The sequence below is a fragment of the Drosophila simulans genome, chromosome 3R (assembly GCF_016746395.2).
Source record: "Drosophila simulans strain w501 chromosome 3R, Prin_Dsim_3.1, whole genome shotgun sequence".
In the NCBI taxonomy this organism is placed as follows: domain Eukaryota; kingdom Metazoa; phylum Arthropoda; class Insecta; order Diptera; family Drosophilidae; genus Drosophila; species Drosophila simulans.
This window is the reverse complement of record NC_052523.2, coordinates 24963936-24989221: the sequence shown is the minus strand read 5'-3', so window position 1 is coordinate 24989221 and position 25286 is coordinate 24963936. Positions and strand designations below refer to the sequence as shown.

The 25286-nt window shown below is 46.3% G+C and overlaps 2 protein-coding genes across 4 annotated transcripts; one reads left to right on the top strand and one right to left on the bottom strand.

Annotated features, from left to right (window-relative positions):
- Nucleotides 1-113: 113 nt before the first annotated feature.
- On the bottom strand, nucleotides 114-25186 carry LOC6729964 (dedicator of cytokinesis protein 3). Of its 3 annotated transcripts, none has more exons than XM_044923227.1 (13): nucleotides 24395-25186; nucleotides 17358-17599; nucleotides 17144-17292; nucleotides 7661-7790; nucleotides 7370-7607; nucleotides 5580-7313; nucleotides 4701-5521; nucleotides 4530-4639; nucleotides 4398-4415; nucleotides 4046-4252; nucleotides 3811-3985; nucleotides 3530-3751; nucleotides 114-3462 (listed from the first exon to the last, which is right to left on the bottom strand). In XM_044923227.1, exons 1-13 carry the CDS (start codon nucleotides 24426-24428, stop codon nucleotides 1510-1512), a joined length of 6033 nt encoding a protein of 2010 aa, XP_044779162.1. In that variant the 5' UTR covers nucleotides 24429-25186; the 3' UTR covers nucleotides 114-1509. The 3 variants fall into 3 exon arrangements, with proteins under 3 accessions (XP_044779162.1, XP_039150895.1, XP_016036730.2); XM_039294961.2 differs by having other exon boundaries at nucleotides 7670-7790; nucleotides 24395-25185; XM_016177710.3 differs by lacking the exon at nucleotides 4398-4415 and having other exon boundaries at nucleotides 7670-7790; nucleotides 24395-25184.
- On the top strand, nucleotides 11288-16888 carry LOC6729965 (innexin inx3). The gene is made up of 6 exons (XM_016174516.3): nucleotides 11288-11391; nucleotides 13211-13407; nucleotides 14575-14783; nucleotides 15096-15556; nucleotides 15619-15772; nucleotides 15838-16888. Exons 2-6 carry the CDS (start codon nucleotides 13245-13247, stop codon nucleotides 16036-16038), a joined length of 1188 nt encoding a protein of 395 aa, XP_016036731.1. The 5' UTR covers nucleotides 11288-11391; nucleotides 13211-13244; the 3' UTR covers nucleotides 16039-16888.
- Nucleotides 25187-25286: the final 100 nt, after the last annotated feature.

The following is a 25286-nucleotide window of genomic DNA, read 5'->3' as shown; positions in this document are numbered from 1 at the left end:
CAATATAATATCACCGCCAGGTGGCGTGCTTTTTGCCTTTCCGTCAGGTGGCCCAAGTTGGCAGCTCTGGCTAAATTAAAACCCACGTTTTAAAATATTAGAAAATGCTAAACTTTTCAATTTACTTGTTATACTTTATTAAATTCTTTAGTAAATTCTTATATTGGCGCCATGCATTTATAGACAATATGTTTATATTTCCTTTCGTAATAATTAATGTTTATTCGAGTGGTTGACTAGTTGTAGTTTATGATTAGTTGTTTAAATACGAGTTCAACGCTTTTGATTAATGCGCGTTTTATAGTATATTCAGATACATACATGTATGAAGACTCTATATAAATATGTTTATTTAAAAATTTACAAAAATGGAAAACTTATCTGATTCGTTATGAAGCTAGTAGCACTTTAAAATTCCTAATTGCCGTTCGCATATAAATATGTAGTAGTGGCGTATATGTCTATTTTTGTGTATATGGCTATATTCGTTAAAGTAAAAACTGCATTGCACATTTGTCGGTGTCCTGCTTTGTTTTCAGTGTATATATTTTGCGTTGATCGTTTTTGATTAGCGTTCTGAATTTTGGTTTCAGTATTTGATATCCTCTTTCAATATAAAAATCATTTCATCTTTATTCTCTTATCTAAACATTCTTCTTAGTAACTTTAGCGACAATTCCCCGTATAAAATTATATAAAATAAAATAATATTAAAATTAATAAAAATGTATATGCAACCTATATCATTACAACATTTGTTTATATTGCGCTTTGGACTTGCAGCAAAAATTTGGCACCAAAAATAATTAGAGTAAAAATAGTTCAAAAGAACGTGAGTTCCATTAAGAGCATTTCTAAAAACAAAAGTAAACAATAATGGTAAAAACCTAGCGAAATTTAATCTCACTCTCTGTGGGTCGCCAGGACCCCTCACTTGTTCTATAGATATATCTTTCAGCGCTGCGCGTAGGAAAAATCCGTCTGAGCGTGTGCATCCTGACTGCTTTGAGGGAGATGATACAACGGGCTGTGCTGGTGATGATGATGATGCTGGCAGCCGGACACCTGCTCCACCTGAAAACCATCGGTCTGCCGCTCCAGCGTTGAAAACCTCGTGGGGAGTAGCCTGGGAAACTGCTCCTGCTGATCCTGAACCACCGAGAAACTCAATCCACACGAGCAGTGCTCGATGTGGGGCTGTGCTGAGGTCAAGCCCGGAGTGGGATGCACTTGTGCCTGCTCCGTGATGATTGTGGGTGGTGGCGACGGCGAGGACAGACAATCCTGGCAGTAGTGAGTTGTTGCTGCCATCTGATGGTGTAAGTGAGTGAAGGACGATGGCGGCGGTGGGGGTGGCGGTGGCGGCGTCATCGAATGGGTTGACGAACTGGATTCCGTGGATTCCGAAGCCGTATCCGTGGCCGTGCTGTCCGACGTTGACGTGGATGAGGATGGCTTGTGTGGCTGATGTGGCTGATCGGGTGGATGATGGCAGCGACATATTGTAACTCAAAAAGTGCCGCCATCGTGCTGATGACTAGATGAGGATGAGGCTATTGCAGATGCCGGCATTGGCGCTTCAACAGCAGAAGGTGGTGGTGGAAGTGTAGCCAGGCCCAGCCCGTTCATCGGGTGCTGCAGCGTGCTATAACCATCGCCATCTCCATTCTGCTGCTGTAGATGATGGTGACTGTTTGTGGAATGATTCTGATTTGGGTGCTGACTGTGATTGAGTTGTGTGGTGTTCGCTTGTGTGCTGGGATGCGGTGAGTGGGCCTCATCGAGTGAAAAGTTGACCCCGTTGCTTGACACTGCCAAGGATTTGGGCGGAATGGGCGGCGGCGGCACTGGAAAGTCCTCCACATCAAACGAACTCGTCGAACTCTCTCGTTGTGTAATGTTCATTGATGCTGCGGCATTATAGTCCAAACTCCCATTGCTGCTGATGCGACAATGTTCCCGATGCTGCACAGTAATGGTCGAGATCGACGATGAGTCTTCGCTCAGGTTGTTAAGATTCATGTGGTTCAGTTCCCTAGAGCTAGTCGTAGATATGCCGGAGTCCCGGAAATCATTCGGGGCAAAGCAGACGCTTAGGTGTCCACCGCTTCCATCCTGGAAGTTCGGCGGCAGCGAATGCGGCTGCTGATCTGCCTCTGGATCATCGTAGCTAATATCAACAACGGAATACTTCTGGCCATGCTGCTGCTGCTGCTGAGAATGGCGACGCCCCACAGCGTCTCCGGAGCCGAAGTCATTGAATATCAACGGATTTGACGCCCTCTTGTCCGGTGTAATGCCCCGCGGAGGCAGCGGAGGAGCATTGGGAGAATTCAATGTTGGCTGTCGTTTCGGCGGAACCTCCGGGCTGTCCATGGATCCGTTTCCAATAAAGTTCTGCGAGCGAGGACGATTTGGTACTGGAGGAGCAGCAGTATCCTCCAGAGGAATACTAAGACTCTCCTTGCTCAGTGTTTGGTAGGAGCTGAGTGGGTCCACGGGTCGTACAGTGTCTCCCGGTCTCGTGTAGATCTCATCAAGATCATATACATAGTTGGAGTGGGCATTCGCATTCAAACTTGAGGAAGCTGTCGCCGGGGCTACTCGCTGCTCTGTAGGCAACGGTGGCAAGGGAGTATTTACAATGCTCTCGGAGTGCTGACGTTTCAGTCTGCCCATGCCGGATAAACTTTGCTTTAGCTGGGAAAAGCGTTCTAAAAGACGATTGTGCAGAGGCTGGACACCACTGGGCGCCAGCTGACCGTGCAGCTCGAGGGCCTGCTCCAGAATCTGAATCTGCTCCAGTATCAGTACCTTCAGCCGCTGCACATTTGCCTGCTGTCCAGCACCTTGCGGCGATTTGAGGAACTGCTCGGAGAAGAAAGCCTCCTGGTACTTGCTTATACCCCCCATGACATTGGCATCGATTGTGCCCTGCAGACGCATGGAGAAGGGATTAATATTCCTCTTGGGATCGCGCTTATATTGCACAATCAGCTCGGACAGTTCCTTGCCAGCGTTGCTGATAATCTCGCAAGCGTACTCTACCGGCGTTAACTCCTGCATCGTCTTCTGCTTGACCTCATACCAGCGTAGAATTCCTGGCAGTGGACTAGCAATCTCTAGGATGGTGCGTTCTATCCACAACGACTTGAACTCATTGTCCTTGTCAACTGTTCCCTTGTACATGGGGCGATCGTAGATGAATCGGGTTACATCGTTGACCTCGTAGAAACGAGCTATTTTCTCCGGCACTGGAACCATTGCGGTCTTCAAGGCCTGTGCATCCCCAACAGGTCTTACATTGCTGATCTGTATGTACTGATCCGGAGCATTCAGAATGGCGTTGTCCGGCGGACTGTTGTTGCCCAGGATCTGAGCACTAGGAAACTCCGTTTGCAGACGCTGTGTGAAGGCTCCAATTCTCTCGTACTCCAGTCCACGATACACAAATTGCTTGTTCTAAAGTATTAATATGTATAACCATAAGTGGATTTAATAAACGAGATTTCGAAAGTTCTTCACATACCCGCACAAAAAGTGGCAGACCCATTCCGTAGAATCCCACCCGGAAGTATTCCGGTTCCGGTCGCAACTGAGTTAGGATATTCTGGAAGAATTTGGCCTCCTGAATGAGTATTTCACTCAACTTGTTATAGTCAAAACGCCGGGTTTCGTATAGTTGAGCCAGCTCCTTGCACAGAGGAATGCCCTTTTCCCAGCATTTTCCCTTGTCGAAGTATTTTAGGATCTGCAAGACATAATTAAGGTTAAGTGTACATTCCATGTATGGTAGGGATGATGGTTAACCTCGTGGTATAGACGCTCCTTGCGCTGCCACTCTGGCTGACCACTATTATCGAAAGGGGCAAAGCTCTGGGTCTCACGATCCCAACTCAGCATGGAGGCATACAGTTTCAGAGTGAAGCCAGCCTCTGTGTAATTCTCTGCCTGCAGGTGCAGGTTGTGCAACTTGTAAATGTATCTGCAGGATTAAAATGAAATTAAAAGCTGGAACAAACATATTAGCTGCTCCTAGACTCACCTCAGATACATCTCCTTTCGGTTGATTTCGTTTTTATAGAAATTAAGGAGATTGACTGTGCAGGTCATGCGCTTATCCCGATTTTCCTCGCCCTGCATTACGCTACGATAGTCCAGAAGGCGCTCCAAAAGTCTGGTGACTGAGGCTATGAAAGCGATGCCAGCCTCCTTCCAGTTGGGGTTCTCCACTTGGACTTTCTCCAGCAAACTAATAGCACACAATAACTAGTATTACTTTACGCCTTAAACACCGCCAAAGGGTAAGGTTACAAACAAATAAAATATACAACAAATGAACCAGCGAAATGAACTACATTTAAGGCAAGGAAAAAATTGCACTAAGTTAAACTTACACCAAGCTGAGATGTTCCCTTTTTATGGATGGCGATTGCAATGAGTGTGAAGTGAGTCATATATGTATATTTACAGACATTTACAAACATTTATGTACAACATTTTGCCGTAAAGCATGTTTTGCAACTTACATGGTGCTGAACAGCTCCCTGTACTCGTCGTCGCCCTTGTTCTCGCTGATGAGCAGGTCCAGCTTGTCAATCAGTTCGCTCTCCACCAGGCGGAACGAACCACGAGCAGCCTGCTTGAGTAGATTCACATTAAATACCCATGGTTGAAACGATAAAGTCCCAGCAACCCACCTGCTCGCACTGCATCATGTCGTAAAAGACCGATAGTGTGGCCTTCCGCAAGGCTGGCTCCGGTACCAAAGTGACCTCCAGGAATGGACCCACCATAGATGGAATAAAGTGCAGCTTCTGCTCACCCAGCTGCGACCACATGCTGAGTATCTGGAAGCCCATGAGCACCCGCATGTCTCCATGCGAGTGGAGTATCTTCAGTCTCTTGGGCTCCCTATATTGCTCCAACTGCAGGGAGGGCTGTGTCAAGAAGGCAACAGCCAGACTGAAGTAGCTCCACCAGAGCTGCGAATCGAAGGCCTGTGGTCCCAAGAATCGGTAGACCAGAGGCTTAGCGAACTCCTCCAGCGACATGCGCAGCACATCGTTGGCGGCAAGTTTCATTACCAGCCAATCGTTGGGGAACACATGCCAGTCCTGCGTCAACAGTTCCTCGTACACCAACAGTGATTTGCTCAGGAACTCCTTCAGATCCCGCGGATCTTTGTTGGGACTCAGCTCGTCCCAGTAGCGCTTGTAGTGGGTCTCGTCGAGCAGCTGCAGCAAGCCCAAGAGACAGGAAACCAACTGCGGCAGAACTGCATTGGATCCCTCCATTATTATGCTTATAGTACGGATAAGAATGCCCAGTATATTTTTGCACAGAGAGTCCAGGTCGTGCTGTAAGGTGTTGGTCACCTTGTCGCGCTGCTCCTTCTGTAAATCGTACAGTTGGCTAAGAATCTCCGAGAGAATCTCAGCACACAGACGCAGTTCATCGCGGCGACTGAGATGCATGCGCAGGTGCTTGCAGGCCACCGAGAGAACCACAGTGCGGGAATCTGAAATGGAATTGTTAATTAGGAAAATAGGATATTACTTTCCACTAATGTAACATACCATCCTCGTGGAACAACTCCCCAGATACCAGATCCTTGACAGCATGCAATTTCGCCTGAATTAACCGAATGGGAGCTCCCCGGGGAATGGCGTCCAACATATTTCGCGCCAGCATGCCCAACTCTGGAGCGGGCAGTGTGTCCTTCAATTGCTCCAGTACCACTCCCGTCGAATTAAGCAGGGCCTCCTGGGTGGGGATAATGACATCGTACGAGGGCACAGCCAGCATTCCATTGAGGGCCGTAAAAAGAGAGTGGAGGTCCCGCTTGAACGAGTCCTCATACTGCCCACCTGTTGCCCTGGCAAACAGTTTCCTCGACTGGATTAGCAACTTGAATATGTACTCCAGGGAACCGAAGCACTTCTGGAATGGGTCTGGGTGCTCTGCCTTGGTCATGAACACGGCCATGTGCTCCACTGAGGTGATGAGTCCTTTGTAAACCAAAGCAGCCGCAAAATGATTCTCGATGTACTCGTTCATCACCGGCCGAAAATGTTGGAACTTGTTGCTCTGCAACAGGCTGAAGATGCTTACTAGGACATGGAAGACCAGCCCCGAGTGCTGGGTGCTGTTACCCTCCTCATTGGAGAACATGGCAAACAGGGCGTCCAGCACGTCCTGCAGGAACTTGACCAGCTCTTCATCGTTGAGCCGAAGGACTCCCGTCAGCGAGTCCTGAATCGTTTCGGGATATGTGCGCCACTGCAGCAGCGAGAGAAGGTCAGCGTTCTGGGTCAGCTTCGTGGAGCAGAGCAGGGAACGCAGGACGAACACTTCTTTGGAACTGCGACTGAAGCAACCGCCACAATCCATTTTGGCCTGTGCATCGCGGGGTCTACACTGCAACCGCAGATAGTTGGATACCTGAAGCTTTGCGGGATCCTCGCACTTGTACACATACAACTCGTGCAGGCCGTCGCCCAAAGTGGCACCTCCGGTGTCCATTAGTCTGGCAAAGCTGAAGGCGAATAGCTTCGGTTCCGTCTTATCCCTCGTCGAACAGTGCCGGAACTCAAACCGCACATGAGCCGTTGAAAACTTGTCGATCGGCACACTGAGGCGCAACATCTCATTCCAACTGGGGGCATTCTGGTGGTACAGGATCATGGACCGGTACTGCGGCTGGGATTCCATGCCGGAGGCACCCCAAAGGCAGTCGGTAAGAACATTACCTGCCACATCGAGCACCACAACCGTAACGAGGATATTCTTCCCCGTATTCTTTCCACCGCGCTCGAATTCGCCCCGCTCCAGATTTAGGAAGAGATCGTTGCGGACATCTCCGGGCATGATGACATCCGGGAAGCCCATCTTCCTGGTTATCGTAGAGCTCTGGAAGAGCAGCGGCTGCTCCTGACGCGCCTGACCCAGCCCACCGTGCAGGAGCTTCAGAGACACAACAATGCCCTGAGTTCCCTGACTCGTTTGAATGGGCGAGTACTTCCCGCTCGATTTCTTGATAATCAGTTCGGGCAGCAGGTGAAAGTCCTTCTCCTCGCACTGGAACAGCTTGAAGCTATACTCCCGCTCATCGGAGGACTGCTCCAGACTGCTATCGAAGTGTGCAATGTCGCCCAGCGAGAGAACACCCACTCCAAATGGTCGACGGAAGGTTGGACCATGACCCAACGTGCCACCCTTCTCGATCTTTTTGATTGAGTCCGACTGAATGATCTTGCCCACGCGCATGACCACCGCCACCAGGTAAAGTTCCTCATTGAGATCAGCGGCACCTGAAGATGTAAAATGGTTAAGATCACATAACATATTGATGCGATAGCTCCCATACCCAAGTCAGTGAACACCGTGCAGTTGCTGTGCAACCTTTCAATGTAATTGGAGAAACCATCCTTGGAGATTTTGACCAGAAACCGTTCGGACAGCGGTCGCATGTGACTGCCATCATAAAGGAAAAAGTAGACCTCCGCATCATCGCCACCGATCCGATGCCCAAAATCGCGCATGCAAAAGTACAGGTGGTGGGTGAGTATCTTGCGCTGCGTCTTCCTCCTCAAAGTTCCCCGACTCTGTGGGTTATCAAATTAAGAGTTATTACAACAATCCCATTGGATTCCATTACCATTGTTACCGAGGAGGCCTTGGCGTTATCAGCACTGCTCACGTGGACATTGTAGAGCTTCACGATGCCAATGCCATGTGGATCCACCGCCAGTGGTCCCTCCCTGGGCACCAAGTCAAGGCCGAGTTTGCTGCAAAGATCGGAAAGCATTTGCCGGTTGATTGATAGCGATATCAGGGAAGGAAACACCCAGCTAAAACAACTTTGCCACTTTGTCACGTTCCGGTGCAAAACACACATTTCAATTAATGGATCGTGGGAGCGGGCGCTCGAGGGGATCCCTTCGTATGCAATCAGGCTGGTTGTTTGGAAAACCATTAGAGCTTTAAGAAAATTGACGCATTCGTAATTAATTGTCGCTTGACGGAGTCGTGCGGAGCGCCGAGAATTAAATACAAATTTGGTCAGTCATCATGGGTGATCATCATTAATCAGCTGGGTATAAACCCAAAATAGAACACACCGCGAAGGGAATGAAGATTTATTTTAGGCAATTTTTAAGAGGGAGACCCCATAAAACATTGCTTCTGGGGGTATAGTGTATAAAAGTGAGTAAATTAAATAATCGTTTTAAAGTAAAGAATTCAAGATGGTTTAACTATTTCTGTATTGTTGTGTATTACATGATATTTCTTAATAATTTCAATAAACCTATCTGCAAAGTATGTATCGTTTGTGTTTAATACGCAAAGGTTACAATAGAACCAGTAGACTATCAAGTTCCACGGAGTCTGAGTAATTCGTAGAACTCATGCAAATAGAATGAATCAGTGCCAAGGCAGCCTGAGAACCTGTCACGACTCCACTCAACTTTCGGAAAGTAGCTCAAATCGAAAATCAATCGAGTTCTATCGCCAAAGATCGTATCTAAATGGATTGGGTCGATCATTAACTTCACACTATCTATGGCCTGTACGTGCCTGCTGTTTCGTACGGTGGCTACCGATTGGAATTTACATGATGATGATGGCGATGATCAGCCACGGATCTTGGACACACATCGCATGGCCCGCATGACGCATAAATTTCGGCTGCTTACAGCCGATCCAGCCAGATGAGGTACACAAAAAACTACACCAGCTAATGGGTTCACGGCATTCCGGTGGCGCATGCGAGAGGAGCAAGAAGAGCGGTGGGGAGCGGAGAGCAGAGGAGGAGCGGAGTTTCGGCCAGGTTCACATTCACAGCCAGGTTGTGGCCAACGTCCAACGTCATCGGCAATATGTTGACGATGCTGCTACCTCGGCTACGCTGCGCCTTCTACCTGGCTTACGCAGCGAGAGAGCCAGGCATCTTTTACCATCCAACCTCCAGCTCCAGAACAAGCCGAAGAAGCCGTTTTGCTGTTAACGAGGCCTAAACGGCTTCGCTCCGGCTCAGGTGAAATTCAAAATGAGAAAGAGCGATAGAGAGAGAGAGAGAGAGAGAGGAGGGATTTCCAGAGAGATTCTCCATTTTGGAACCGGAACCAGTAGAGAAACAATGGTGCTATAGTAGAGACCTCGGAGAGCAAGATCTATGGGTCTCGGTCTCTGAGGAATGGCATGTTTGGCTCTCTGGCCATATAGAGATATATAGGTTTGTGTGGGGTTCGAGCCACCTCTGTTACGCCGGGAGCCGTGGCTCTGAGTTGACGTGACCAAATGAAGCACTGCGACTCGAAAATGTATCTCATGGATACGAATATGAGAGGAGCGCGTGCGCGGCTGCCTGGGACCCGCAAAAATACAAACGGTAGCCCTGCTGGTAATGAACACTTTAAGTCGCTTTTAATTAAGTGCCTGACCCAAAGCTCAACAGGTGAAGGGAAAGGGAAGCAGCCAAATGTATTCCCCAAAAATGCCAACCCCTGCTTTGCTTATCAAATTAACAAATGCTTTTTTAATTAAGCCTCGCCTAAAGTGTTGGAAATCTATGAAGATATGACACAACAAAAAAAAACAACAAAAAAGGCGGAGGAGAAACGAGAAGACACAACAAGATGGAGAACCAGACGATACAGAAAAATTTAATTATTTACACTTCGATAAGCAGGGCTGTCAACCACAAACAAAAGCAATAGCGACAACGCGTTCGATTGCATTGTATCTATGGGTTTGGTCTCACCAGCGGCCCAGATACACGGCATATCACAATCACACATGCCATATATTTCGTATTTAATGTCTTTATAAAAGGTGTAGCTGGCAGATACATTTCTGGCGAGAGGCGACAGGCCACAGGCAAGAGGCCTGGCCAGGGAGCATAGGGATAAGGGCATGGTAACCGGCATCGGGAACCCTCAATAAACAAACAGTGCAACGCGCAGGGAGGCGAAGTGGAGCGCAGCGGTTCAGGACATGGAAACAGCAGCACCACCAGCAGCAGCAGCCATTTCGAAATGCCATTTCATTATGGCCAAGACCGAAGATCGCGGCGGGCCAAAGCCACCGAGCTGAGTCATTCCATCGGGCCAAGGAGTTGCAGGTTTCGGACTTGGAACTTGAAACTCGAGGGGGGGGAGAATTTGGAGCCCAGATCCCAGGGAAATGGGAGGAAGGCCTGGCAACAAGTTTGGCGTTGCTTGTCTAGCTCTCAGCATGCAAATGGATCTTCATTTCGGAACCTTATACACTGAGATCGCATCTGTGTGCGATCGGCCACGACGTGTATATGGGCCTGGAATATAACGACGAATAGTTCCTTAGACCCACTTGGCGGACCCTTCAGAGCGGCGTCTGTGCTGTCAGAGGACTCGCTGGATGTGGAAAAAGCGATAAATTAAACGAACAGGCAGCTCCAAGTTCCGAGGAATTAATTGGAATGCACTTGGGGTCCACCTCATTACTTTTACTTACTTGAGTTTGGATACGAGGTCCCATTAATTTAGAAGTGATTGATAGAAGGATAAATAATTGCATGGTCTAGCGATTGCATAAGAACTAAAAGTACGTACTAAAGACTTCAAGTTTTCCAGTACTTGTAGTACTATATTCAATAAAAAGGCTTTGTGATGCAATAATTTTAAAATTGAATGCTATACGTAATAAAATCACTTAAATAAGGAGAGAGATTTTCAGCAAGCTATTGGTACATATACAGTTTTGTTTTCTTGAACGCTGCCCAAGTCTTAAATATATCTTTTGTTCTTTAACTCTTTTATTGAGTGTTCCAGTTGTGACCCATTGTGTTCCAAAATCTTTGTCTGCTCTTCGCCGACTTGAACTGCGACTATTTAAGCTACCCTAACCTAATCTAAAATCCAAATCTAGCTGATAAAGTTGTATAAAATTACCCCCTCCACCCAGAGACCAAACTAATCAATGGATTTACAGATTTCAAATCCAGATGTTATTGGGCCTTGTTCAAGTCGTTTCAAGATCGAGGGAAAATCTGGGAATCGAGCTATCTGAGCGAGAACTACCTAAGCGACCTGAGGTGGTTGGGTGGGTCCTCTGCACCTCGGCACCAAATACTTCTACAGGTAACAACACCGGGTCTCTCGGCTCAGGTAAAAGGCAATGCGCGAATGCAGCTTGAGCGTAATTTCGAACTGGGAGCGTGAACCAGCTGGGATCGCTGGTTCCGCCGGAGAGGGAGGAAAACCACCCAGATCGCAAGAACGACTCTCTCTCTCGGCTCGGGAGGCACTTATACAATGGATCGTTCGGTTTCGAGCTCGGTGACTTGGTTTTCAGTAGGTTTTTGAACGCCGCTGAGAGCAGCTGCACATTTTCGAGATACGGATACGGGTATGGGCACCACTGAGTGGTCTGAAATCACAGCTCAGCACCACTGAGCAACCACCAAGCTGCACGCACACCACCATCAAATGCAGTTGCGAGTGCAATTCCAGCTGAGTCTGTCTGTGTCTGAGTGTATCTGTGTGTTTGTACTTGTGTATAATAGAAATCTCGCATCTGCAACAAAGTTAAAAACAAACAAAAAACAACCAAAAAACCAGCCAGAAATTATAAATACTGGGAGCGAAAACCCGTTTCCGAAGTGTCAAAGTGGCAGCAATAAATTTAAATGCGAGCGGAGAGCTCTGAAAAGCGGAGCTACTTCGACTCCAGCAGGAGCAAAAGAATCACTTAAGTGTGCGAAGGGGTCGTCGCAGTTCGGTTCTGGCCAACTGGCAGGTTGCTGTTGCCAATCTTGGTAGCAACACCTTCAGGAAAAAAAGGAGAAAAAAACAAAACACCAAGGAAAACGACACAAAATGAGAGAGAACAGTGGCAACAACCGATCGGATCCGATCGCGACCGCTCAGCTCCGCTCCCAAAAAGAAAATACCTTAAAACCAGTTTCTTTTTTTTGTCTTTTTCGAAAAAAAGAGGGAAAAAAGAGTTATTGAAAGAAAAAGGCCAGCATTGAAGTTGGCCCGAAATGAAGTGCTCTCCGCGTATCTGTGTGAGTGCCGTTCGTGGCGCTGTGTGCGTGGTAAGATTGAATGTTCAGTGCAGAAGCTGATGCATTTAAAAGGAGTAGCTGCCGTTCCGCAGATACAGATACTTTGCGACTTTAATTGCCGCTCGCATGCGTGCGACAGAGACGACTCTATGCGCCCTGCGTGCGGCGCAGTGTTGCTGTGTGCGTTTCGCTCTCGGAGTTACGGATTCCGATTCCGATTCGGATTCGGAGTTATATACGATGCGATCTGTCGTGCCGAAATGAAATACAGCCAAAACACACACATAAAACACACAATAGCCCGAAACACAAAAAAATTTGCATATAAACAAAAGAGCCGAGAAGAAAGCCAACCAGAACCTGATCCACGGCGAGCCGAAATCGAAAAACCCAACTCGAAACCCAAAAAGCACATACAAAAGTCCAAAAAGTGGGAAAAGAAAACAAAACCCCTTGGGATTTCGGTCTCCGTCGGCATGGGGACAAAGTGAAATTTATGCGTGGGTTGACAAAAAGCTGTACCGGTTCTGAGAGCCGAGTTCTTGAGATGAACTTGTTAGCCATCTAGTACTTTTGGGGACCGCACGGGGGTACCGGGCGAGGGCAGGGCATTCAACCTGGACCTGGAGCTTAGCGCAGATTAGATTAGATTGCACAACATACTCGCATTATTCAGTTAGAAAGAGAAATAGCTACGCTCCCGACAAACAATTCCGGCACTGCCCAAGCACTTACTTAATTGTAAGTGCGGCTTGTCGACGATAACGCCGAGAGCCCCCGACAAGCGATGGAATAGTATGGTATGCCATAGTATGGCATGTGAACATGGACTGGCACTGGAGCTCAGATTGGGAGTAGTGGGGAGGAAGTATGGACGTGTATGTGAGGCAGGGTGGTGAAATAATTTGGAATATGTCATGTCTGTCCTAGATAACGCACAAGGCAAACACACAGAGCACAATAAAGTGTGGCACAAGAAATAAGGCAGATTGCAATGCACTCCACAAAAGATAACTCCGATATCCTAACAAAAGAAAAGCAACACAGATTTGAATCAATAAACGCATTGTTAATAATTTAGCGCAATTAGGAACTCTATGCCCATTTCTCACAGTGCCCCGCTGCTCATCTCATTAATGCTCTCTCCTCCACTTGCAGTTAGCTTCGTTGCAGCAGCACACCAACCATCAACATGGCGGTCTTTGGCATGGTCTCGGCTGTGTCCGGCTTCATCAAGATACGCTATCTGCTGGACAAGGCGGTCATCGACAACATGGTTTTCCGCTGCCACTACAGGATCACGACGGCCATTCTGTTCACCTGTTGCATCATCGTCACCGCGAACAATCTGATCGGTGAGTTAGCACCTACTGAAAATTAGTGCAGCTATGCAAGTGTTTAGCACTTGAGTAGCCCAGTTCGTCAGTTTGCTTTTGCAATTGCTGCAATGCTGCTAATGCAGCACTAAATTCCAAGAAATACGATTCGACCCATTTGAATCCGAGCTCTTCGGAACGGAGGCATAAACGCGTGCAGAGCTTTCACAAATTGACCGCAACACGCTCATCGGATTTCAGCTAAAGCCATTATTCGAATGACTCATTCCTCGGTCGCCACGGGTGGTGGTGCTGGCCTGTGCCTCGCCAGAAATTGGCGTGAAAATCAATGTATCTGGCTCCAGCTGGGCTCAGTGAATGGTGTCTTACATAATGGTACTTGTTATTAATATGATTTTACATTCCCACGCACTTTTAAGCGAGCTCTGTATTAAACTCGAAGCAATTATTTCACTTCATTCGAAAAAGGGTGATAAGACTAAAGGCCATGAACAAACAAATGCTTAGCGTTATCATAAATCAGAATTAGCAACAAATAGTTTTCAAACGTTTTGTGGTTTAAATTATGCTCCATTGAAAACTTCCTGACTTTAAAACCCATTTTACGAGACTTCAATCTGATCTAGGCAGCGCAAAGCCATCGCAGCTTCAATCCAAATATTTGTGCATTAAAAGAAGTGCTCCAAAAGTGAACAACTGACAAAACCACAGTCAAATATTGACGGTTGGTTCTGGGAATTCCCCATCCAGCCCGCTCCACCTTCGTCTGCAGCTCCATTTGTATCCACTTTGTTTGTCCAAAAGGGGGAGGAGCGAGAAGGAGGAGGAGTTGGAGCAGGGGGAGTCACAGTGAACGATAAAGTTGGGGCGCACCCAAAAAAAAGGCTGTCTATCTGTTCGTCCGTCCGTCCATCCAGCTGAATGTTGCAGGTTTACCTATGGCACGTCTGCAGCCATAATAAATGTAACCGTAGCATAGTCGTTACCGCACCCACAGCGTCGACAAATTGGGACCGTGGAGCCAGCTCCACCAGACCACCAGAGATTGCCCTAATGGCACTTGACGTTGACGAACGGCTGGCGAGAAGGTTTCTGGCGAGGAATGCGCTTGCGTTTCCCTTGATCTGAATTGCGACGAGGTCGAGTGCATATCTAAAAAAATTATCTCTATCTCTGCGCTTGCAGGCGATCCCATAAGTTGCATCAACGACGGCGCCATTCCGATGCACGTGATCAACACCTTCTGCTGGATCACCTACACGTACACGATACCTGGCCAGCAGCATCGGCAAATCGGAACGGACGTGGCTGGTCCAGGATTGATCAATGAGTACGGCCACGAGAAGCGCTATCACAGCTACTATCAATGGGTGCCATTCGTGCTATTCTTCCAGGTGAGTGAAGCGCGAAGTAATATTTGTAAGAAGTACTTGGGAAAGATTTACAATTTGAATTGTTTACATCCTATGAAATCCATAGGAGCAGTATTTAATTGAATAATTCCCCACGCTTTCCCAATTTACATGATGATGAGCAATCTTGCAATACGAAAAGTTCCATCTTGTCTGTAGATAAAGTGAACTTAATTGAAGTCTTAGTATGACTGTGGCCTATCACATGCTGTTCGCTTTAAACGTGACAAATGTGGTTTCTTTAATTTATTGTAATTCCCGCTTCCGACCAAACTAATCTGTAAATTATTTCAGGGGCTCATGTTCTACGTGCCCCACTGGGTTTGGAAGAACATGGAGGACGGCAAGATCCGCATGATCACCGATGGACTGCGCGGCATGGTCAGTGTGCCGGATGACTATCGGCGTGATCGCCAGGACCGGATCCTCAAGTACTTCGTGAACAGTTTGAACACCCACAACGGCTACTCGTTCGCATACTTTTTCTGCGAACTGCTTAACTTCATCAACGTGATTGTGAATATCTTTATGGTGGATAAGTTTCTGGGCGGTGCTTTCATGTCCTACGGCACGGATGTGCTCAAGTTCTCCAACATGGATCAGGACAAGCGCTTCGATCCGATGATCGAGATCTTTCCCCGGCTCACCAAGTGCACGTTCCACAAATTCGGTCCCAGTGGATCGGTCCAGAAGCACGACACTCTCTGTGTGCTGGCACTGAATATCCTCAACGAGAAGATCTACATCTTCATTTGGTAAGTAGTTGAGTGCGTTGTTACTCTTTGAAGGGATCTTTAACCTTTATTACCTTCTATAGGTTCTGGTTTATCATCTTGGCCACCATCTCCGGCGTGGCTGTGCTCTATTCACTGGTGGTTATCATGATGCCCACCACCCGGGAGACCATCATCAAGCGTTCTTATCGCTCGGGACAACGCAAGGAAATCGCCGGACTGGTCAGGCGTTTGGAGGTGGGTGCTCAGCTGAAATACCCTACATGAGTTGTATATTAATTCGTTTTTGGTTTTCTCAACAGATTGGCGACTTCCTGATCTTGCACTTCCTAAGCCAGAACCTCAGCACAAGATCCTACAGTGACATGCTGCAGCAGCTCTGCGGTCTGCTAGGAGCATCCCGAACACCATCCGCACCATCGACCCTGGAAATGAACCCCATCAGCCATCCGATTTATCCGCCCGTAGAGACCTTCGGCGGCGGCAAGGAGACGGAGACATGAGCCCGTGGCCAGGGATTGGCTTCAAAACAATGATTTCAATGATTTCTCAATAATATTTGTAGGGGGGAGATAGAGAGAGTTGTGTGTCATGAGGTTAGGCATTTCCATTTCTACCACTAAGACTGCAAGAGAACGAATCAGCAATTGCACTTTCGGAGATCCAACTCAGTAATGTTCTGTGCGAAATATATTTAGCAAAATTATAAGGAAACAATCTTTGAATTTGGTCCTAGGCAAGCGAAAGACAGGTGCAGTCCTTATTGACACGAGGTGAGCCACAGAGTGAGAAGATACAAAACAATAAATCAAATAAAAATGAAAACAAAAAAAATATCATAAAAAACGAGAGGGACACAGGCAGACCGTGCAATTTGTAGGTTGAAGATGATTGAACGACGATCGAGGATATCCCATAAAACGATTTTGCTACTTGGTATCGTAGTTAGGTCGTTGACAATGATGCGCCATTTAAAATATACACCTAAGTTTAGCATTTAGCTCGATAGTGGACAGATGGATAGTTCGGATCGAGGAATACCTATGCAGCTATATCTGCTTACCGCTCACGCACGCTCACGAAACGTTGATCTATATAAAATTGTAGTAATCGAATGGTACGAGTACGACGAGGAATATGATTATGAATATTTAAACGAGTATACACAATGCTCCCGCTATTTTTGTCCTAACATTTAGTCTACAGATATATCGTAATTTTAAGCAATTTTGTTTATAACAAAATTATTGTGATTATTGCTAGAAAAGAACACATTTTACATAAAGCAAAAGAGAACCCAAGCTATCTAAGTTCAAAGTTGTAATAAATATTCTATATACAATTTCAGCTAAACCCAGTAGTTATCAGTGGGCGGGAAGCGATTGTGGTTTTGGATTTCTCAATCCCGAAGGTCGGATTTTCCATTGTTTATGAAAAAAGCTGCGATTTAGAACTTTAGTACTACGCATTTGTTGAGAGTACTTATAAACAAGGGAAACCCTCCAGAACCACTTTAAGTTTCTTTACATGAAACGCGAATCCACGAAAGCCTATCTTTAATAAGCTATGAGTGTTTTCATTAGCTCCCAATATCTCTATATCACTTACCGATTGCCCCAATCTATCTTGGAAACCACAACCATCTGAAGCTCCAGAGTTTGATCCTGGGTCATGGTGGCACTAAGGAGTTCCCTCCGACTTTCCAATATGGAAAACATAACTTTGCGCAGGGTTTGGAACTTGTACGCTTCGCGATCCTGAAAAAGATTACGAATGGGAAGTTTATCAAATGAACCAAGTGGTTGGAACTATAACCACTTACCACATAGAGACGCTTCCAGATCTCAGACCATTCGCGCAGGACCTGCGTGCATTCGGCAACCACAGGATCGATTTTCGAGAGGTCCTTGATATGTATGTAGGTCTTGGGGAAGAGACCCACTGCCCGGGACTTTCGGGGGCAGGAGCCGCGGTACCAGTGCTTGCACTCCTCCACAATGTCCACGGAATCGCCGACATCCAGTGCCAGGCCGAACCGGACATCGCCGTGCCAGTTGTGGATGGCTGTTGGCGAAGAAATGGGAAAATGTGTTAATGAAAATGAGAGCAGGAAAAGCTACAGTCCAAGAAGCGGCTGGATTACAACCAGTTGCGTTGCCACTTCTTGGCCATGACATTGCCCCAGGATGGACGGCGTGGCAATTAAAGTGCCCCCTCGAGTGGCCACTTGAGCATGCCACGAGTGGCCCGGCAACAATAAATACTTCAACTATAAATAGGCAAATGGCTGCGAAAGGAAAATACATGCATCCGAATGTGAGTATTTTTATGGAGCCTTAGTGTGTATATGGGGGTGTCTCTCTTTGTCGGGAACACGGAACAATGAGCAGCACTTGGCCACGCCGGCAATCGAACACTTTGGCTCGTGGATGGATTCAGCAAGACCCAAGTGCCAAGGAGCCCGCTGCCAAGCAGAGCTCTAACTGGAGCCACATCGCCGGGCTCTGCGAGCTGTGGGATATATCCGCAATGCTGGATATGGTGGCTATGGCAACGATTACACTGGCAACTTTAGATTGAAATTATGCTTGGAATTTACTAGGCCAAGCAACACATTCTGCTGTTTGGAATCTTTGGGATATTCTAAGTACTGTGTTCAATTAAAATATAATCCTAAAATAAACCCTTTAAAATAAAGGAATTGTAAACAGGTGAGTCGTTGTAAAACGATTTGCGGGATTCATAAATATTCATGCCTTAATGATTTGTAGGATTACAACGTAAACCTCGGCATTAGCAAGAAATTTCTTCCCCATCATTCTCGATCTTTGGGTTCTTCATTTGTATTCTGAACGGGGCATGTCCGATTTTTCGCCGTGTATCAATTACAAATGCAAGGCACACTCTGTAGTCTGGGAGGCGCCGCAAGCCGAGGAAGCCGGCCTTCTGATTCTGCTGCTTCTGCTTTTTGCTTCGGCTAGGGTGGTGCTGATGTGGATGTGGATGGTGGTGCTACTGGTGGCGGTGGTGATGGTGTCTGTGGGGCCGGGTGGCTGTTGCTGTGCATGTGGGTGTATATGTGGCTGTGGATGTGGATGCGGGGCTCCCTTGTTGAAAGACAAACGAGCGAGCACGGCATGAGCATATCAACGAAAGGAGCTAATAAAACGCACGCCCAGACAGACAGATAGACGGATGGAGGGGGATTCGGCGGAGGCCGGAGAAATGAAAATGAAATGCTTCAGTGCCATGAAAATGGGCAAACTGCTTCCTGTTGTTGCTACTGTGGCTGTTGCTGCTGCTACTGTAGATGCTGTTGCTGTTGCAGCTGCGAGTGCTTTATGGCTGCTGCTGCTGCTGCTGCCTTTGCCCCAACTCCACTCCACTTCACTCAGCTTTCAGTATTTCAGCTATAGCATTCGACAACCGCCTCTAACTGGCTTCAATTTGAGCTGCTCGTCGCGAATGCGGTAGCCCGATTTAAATGAATTCTGGAGACGCTAAATAGCAAGTATTTTATAATTTAAAATGCCAGTTGAAGACCTCCGTTCCTGGCACTTCAGTCTTCGCAGGCAAACACTCCAGCAAATGAGCACACATACCCACACTTTGGCACTCGCAAAATATGGCGGTGCTTTAAATTTATAGAAATATCAAGTATGAGATAAAAACTTCAAGCAAGAAGCTCCATATATGAAGACTTTTAAAAGAATAAAGACAGCAGCATGATTCCTTTATTGAAAGGATAGTAAGCTCCTTCATTAGTTCGTTTGCGTGTAGCATCCGCATTTTTGCTGAGTGTACGTTCTCACACATCCCGGATTCCACAACGCAGTAGGCAAAGTGCCAGCCAAGCGTTTGCACTATTTAGGTCAGTCACATTAGGAAGGCGTCGGCTTGGCAAGCAGCTAAAACTCAAAGCCAACTGGAAAAACCCGCCGCAAGTACACTCGCAGAAAAGGGTTAAAGAAGCCGAAGCAGGATCTTAAAAGCCAAAGGTACTACAACAACTTAATTCAGATTAACTGAAGAGGAAGATAGAAAAGGATTAAATCTTTGGGATGTATCTAGTAGTAGAAAAGCACGTCTAAATGTTCTCTTCTATATCCTCTGCCTAAATTAACCCCTTTCGCCGAGTGCATGCATAGTTTTAATGAGCATTTAGCCAGCTTAGGGGAATTTAATATTAAATTTCATAAAGTTGACTTGAAGTGCCACTGGAAATTGGCAGGATCATCGTAGGCCGCGCCGCATAATTACTTTTACGATGAATGCAATATCCCAAAAGGCTCGGCTTACATCACTCCTTTTGTGTGCCCGGTCACAAAGGGGCAAAGCTGGGGGAGATAGCTGGGAAGGAAGGAGCGGAACGGAACGGAACGGAGGACACAATGCCCACTCCAACAAGTCCGCAATGTCAACAAACGTATTTAAATAAAAAAGTCGTTAAGGCAAGTGCATGGCAAATGGAAGAGGCGGGCTGGCGGGTGGCAGGGGTTCCCTAGGCGGAAAATAATTTTAAATTAAATGAAAGAGCACTGCCTGCTGCACTACTACTACTACTCGCTGTGTGACTCAAACCGCAGTCGCAGCTCAGCTGCAAGTGGATTAAATGAGCTGGGCGTGAGGGGGCCCATCTTCTTCACACTTGACCCCTCCCCCCCTGCGACGCCCCTGCACTCGTGTGCCACTGGGGAGGCTTAAGAATTTAATTAATTAATTGTGTTATAGCCAGCAATATGAGGTCGCCGACAAAGTGGAACTCGCTCGCCGACTGCGGAAAGGGAAACCACCGGAATGTGGGTCAAGTGGCTGGCCTAAACCACTAAAATTAGCTCCTAATCGTTTAGGGTTATTGCTACTCCAGGCAGTTATGACCAGAGCAAGGCTTAGATCCTCGAAACTGCGCCCCAAAACTCAGGCAAACTAAGAAAAACGTATAAATAAATATCCATGACACGTTTATGACCCCAGTTTGTATGATTTAATGCGTATTTCGCACACAAATATTGCTTAAAATAATCCAGTTTAAGTATAAAGTGGTCGTTTAAAGCAAACGAGTTATGAAATGGAGCAAAATCATCATCAAAACTATTACCACATGAAATTTGGATATAGAGCTACAGAAAGATACATCTCACTGACCTTGAAGTTTCATCGCAAATTAGTAATATAAACTTTTATTGTTACATGTGACTCATTTTGTAAAGACTTCACATTATGTATCATCATTTTATATTTAAAATTCGAGTCCTATTAAGTGCCTTCTGTTTGGCGGAATCGATTGAAACCTGTTCGAAGGAGGAAGTATGACCCAAATGTCAATCAGATGTCATTATCACAGGCATTGTCTGAACAATAGAGTTGGATAAATGAATGAATGGATGCTGGAGCACTATCTGTGCATGTGAGGCGAACTCCCAGCTGAACAAAGCGCACTTCCATCCATTGTCAAGTGGATTTCATTGCAATTGTGAGCTGGTGCCGTCGGTTGGAGTAAAAACGGGTATGTGGATACACAGATACATATACATATGTGTACGTGTGGTTGGGGCCTGAAATATTTGCTTATTATATGCATTTTGTATCTCTCGATGTAATTAAATGCATTTCATATATGCCACTCAATTGAGTGCTCGCACACCCGTTTGTTTTTTGTTACTGTTTGCATTTTGTTTTCGCATGTAATTACTTATAGCACTTTGAGTCCACATGGCGCGCATTTGATTGCTCATTTTGGGAAACTTACATTTCATGCCCATCAATAACCGCCAACTGTTAATGGCCATTAATCGCCGGCAGGAAGAACTTGTTCGCTATTTGTTCAGTACATTTACCTCACTTCCATCTAACCGCTTATCGCACCTGGCTTATCGATGGCAGGGGCGGCTACTTCCGTTGGGGGTTGCCTATCACTGGATAGGTACCTTGCCTAGACCTGGCATTTACATAAATCAGTCCGCGGACGGGGTCACCGACACCCCTTCCATCCATCCATCCATCCATCCGGAAGGTAGTGTGACCGATAATGCGCCCAAATGCGTTATACTGATAAATTTCGAGTGTGCGTGCGCGCGGCCTGTTAATCATACGCCGTGTGTCCCGCAAATGGCAATTCATAAATAAATCGTTAAAGACGAATTATGGAAGTACAACTCAAATGGACGAGTGTTCCGTACGCACCACTCGAATCGGAAAATAAATGCAAAAGAAGCGCGCCCGCCGAGCATATTAAACAATGGAAATGAATCAATTTTATGCGCACTCGTGTGTGTGTGTGTGTGTGCGGTTGGTTGTGTGTTATTCTGAAGGAAGGAAGCGCTGCACAAATTTGTGCGGCCAAATGCATAAAATGAATATTAAATTAAAGTTGAAACTGAAATTGCCGCTGCGACAGCGGAATTCGCTGGAAAAGGCAGAAAGACAGGCGGAAAGTCGGAGCGGCAACATCCGGTGCCGCAGGCCTGTCCCTTTCCGCCGCTGCCCTTCATCCCCGCAGATTCATTCAGATTTTTTGGCAAAAAGTTGCGTAAACTTTCAGCTTCGAATCTAAGTTCGCCAACTCCCGAACGGAGTGACCCGCATGGCCAGGTCCAGATTTGCGAGGGTTGCTCCGCGGAATTGTCACCATTGTGCACGCGACTCACTGCGCAATTGAGGCCACAGCTACAGTCCGACCTCGCTGAATTGAACCTTTTGAAACTCAAGTTGGTAAACTTAATAAAAGCTACCAAAAATTTCCATTCAGCCAATTCAGCTAACAGGGATTTTGAACAGCTCTATAACCATACTTTACAATCATCCATCTAGATTGTATATAATATTTTATTTCCTTTATGTAGAGTCTATTAAACTATTCCCTAAGTTTATGAAAGAAGTATTGCAATAGTAAATATTTTTCCCAAGTGCTTTCAGTTTCATGTGCGAACTCAATATACAAAAACTGAATGTAAACATGAGTAAAAGCCTGATACATTTGAAAGATGATTCGCCATATACTCCCCGTGACAGATGGCGGTTTCAGCTTTCAAGTTATTGATGTTCGACTGTGTGTGCAGCAGCAGCGGTACAGTAATTACTTATAGGGGAAGAAGTGCAGAACCAAGGGCTGCGGACAAAGAGCGCGCTGGTAATGAAGTCATTGCCCAGCAGTTGCAGTTGGCCAGCACGTGGCGCTCCCAGATGAAAGGACAGGAGGAGGACAGTGGGCCGGGAACCAAGGAAGTGGGTCCAAAGTGGGCGCAAGAAGGCGGGTCTGGGCATTGTGCAAGGTTAGGGCGTTGGCTGGGCAGCGCCTCGAATCGCTAATGATGCTAAACCAGCCTAGATCGCTGGATTGCCCGATGACTGACTGACTGATTGATTTGTGTAAACTCTGACCGCTCTCATGTCAATCTCTGCCGGGTTGAATGTGGAGCAAATGTCAGCGCACAGCAGCCAATAGCTGTCTCCACGATTGATGGCGAACTGGAGCGACTGGAGCACAAAAACGGAGCTGTAATGAAGAGTACTTGGATGGTACTGACGAATACTGCATACCCTTTATCACCAAGATAAAAACAATATAGAATGCCAAACTGATCAAGCAATAATTATTCATTTTATTGGAACATTTTAAGCGTTACATCGCAGGACATATTCCCTTGGGTAGAGCATCCCATAAACAATGAATATTGGTGCTTATTTGGGCGAGGAAAACCCATTGAAGCGGCACAATGAATAAAACTTGGCACAGAGTCTGCCACTGAAGATGCTGTACGTAGTACATCGCAAATCATCCGTTGTCGTTCGCTGGCTCTTTTATTTTATTTTATTTTGTCTTATTTTATTTTGTTGACTACTTCCCTGCCCTGTCCCCTCAGTAATTTGTTAAGCGCTGCCATTGAAGCGAGAAGTGCGACGAATGCGGAGATAATGGAGCATCCCAGACGAGGAGAAACCAAAACCAGCACATTGTGCTGCCCAAAGAATACCCAAGATCCACTCTTGTATTGTTCGCATGTGTGTTATCACAACACGCAACTTGATTTTCCACGCCGGTTACACAGTGGTAACCGTTGAAATGTAGACCGTAGTGCAGGGGAAAATATATTTGCTGTTTATTTATTCTGCTAAAAGCTTGATAATAGATATGTCTTATAACTAATCAGGAGAAAACAGCAACATATTCCAAGTAAAATGTGTAACGAAATAAAGTCCATAGCAAGCATAGCAAGAGTTTAGATTCCCCTTTCTTTCTCCTTTCTATATTCTATCTACCAAGTATGTTTCATATTAGCATAATAGGAAATTTAACTAAAATACAATTACTTTCAGATCAGAATCAGAGAAACTTTTCAAATCGAAATCAACCAAATGAACTTGGAACAATATATGTTTTGCTTGCGAAATAAACATTTTTCTAGGTGTTCGTAATTACGAAAGCATTTAAATTGGCAACACCTGGGCTGGGGGGAAATTGGCAACGCGACAGCCGAGCGCTGTGCGGGAAAACTGAGCGCGGGGAGAACTGTGTGTATAAACACATCAAATCGCAGCGCGGCGGCAGCAACAACAAACAGGGAAATCTCTTTGAGATACACTACACGCTGGTCGGAAAGGGGGGAGGTGCGGTGAGCTGGGGGATGATGATGCTACAAACAGTTTGTGTACAAAAATAAGTAGAAAAATCGCTTTTCCTCCCCGCTCGGAAAAGTGCGGGGGTGGTTGGCATGGTATCCGGCGTTTCGCGGAAAAACGCGTGAATCGCCGCAAAAGGCAGCAATAAAAACAAAGGCCGCGCACGTGACGCCCAGCGGGGGGTGGTTGGGTGGCTCGGAAAAGTGGGTGGCACACCGCCCACTTTTATTATTTACTCACCAACTCCGTATTTGTTGTTCGAAGGTATCCACATTTTGTCGCTGCTGCTCCGCTGCAAGTTTAGCCGAAAAAATCCAACTTAGCCGGCCACTCCCTGCATTTATAATTAATCAACGGATTTTTGCGGAAACACCCTTTTCATCGGCGAATATTTGCATTTGAATTCACATTTATAACGGCCAATATTTATCAACAATTTTTCGCAATAGCTCACATGCACACACACATACACATCTACGCACTCCTCAATAAAACTTTCGCTTTTGTTGTTGTCTATCTCCCTCTCTTTCTCGCACTTTATCTTGTTTAATAACTACAACTACAAGCGTCAAATACACTTGCTACATTGCTGTTTTTGTTGTCGCTGGAAGGCAACGATCGCGGTTCCAATTGGCAATGATTACCACTAGGTGGAAGAAAAGGAAGTGGCTGATTGGGAAGTCTGGAAGTGGTGGCTTTGCTTTTGTTGCCTTTTTCACGGACCCGCGCACACACAAACAAGAAAATCAATACGAATTTGGGACTCCCAGCCGAACTTCCAATTGGATTTCTACACTGTACGCAATTTAAATTGCTTGTCCCTTGGCTCCGCGAATTATTACTGTTGTTTGCAGCTGCACTTGCGACGATTTTAATTTTGGCTATTTTTTGCGTTTTATTATTTTTCGCGTTCTCCGTTGCGCAGCTTCCCGGGCGGAGCAACAACAAATATCCGTCCGCCGCTCAGCTGTTTGAAGAACAACAACAAAATTCGGGATTCGTCGGCTTATATACGATGCAGTGTGGCCAGTTGCTAAGCGATGGATAAGCTTACTCTTAATAGTTTGGGAGAATTTTCGTTATAGCGGTCACACCGCTATTTATGGTATAGCTAAGACTCGAACCATAATGC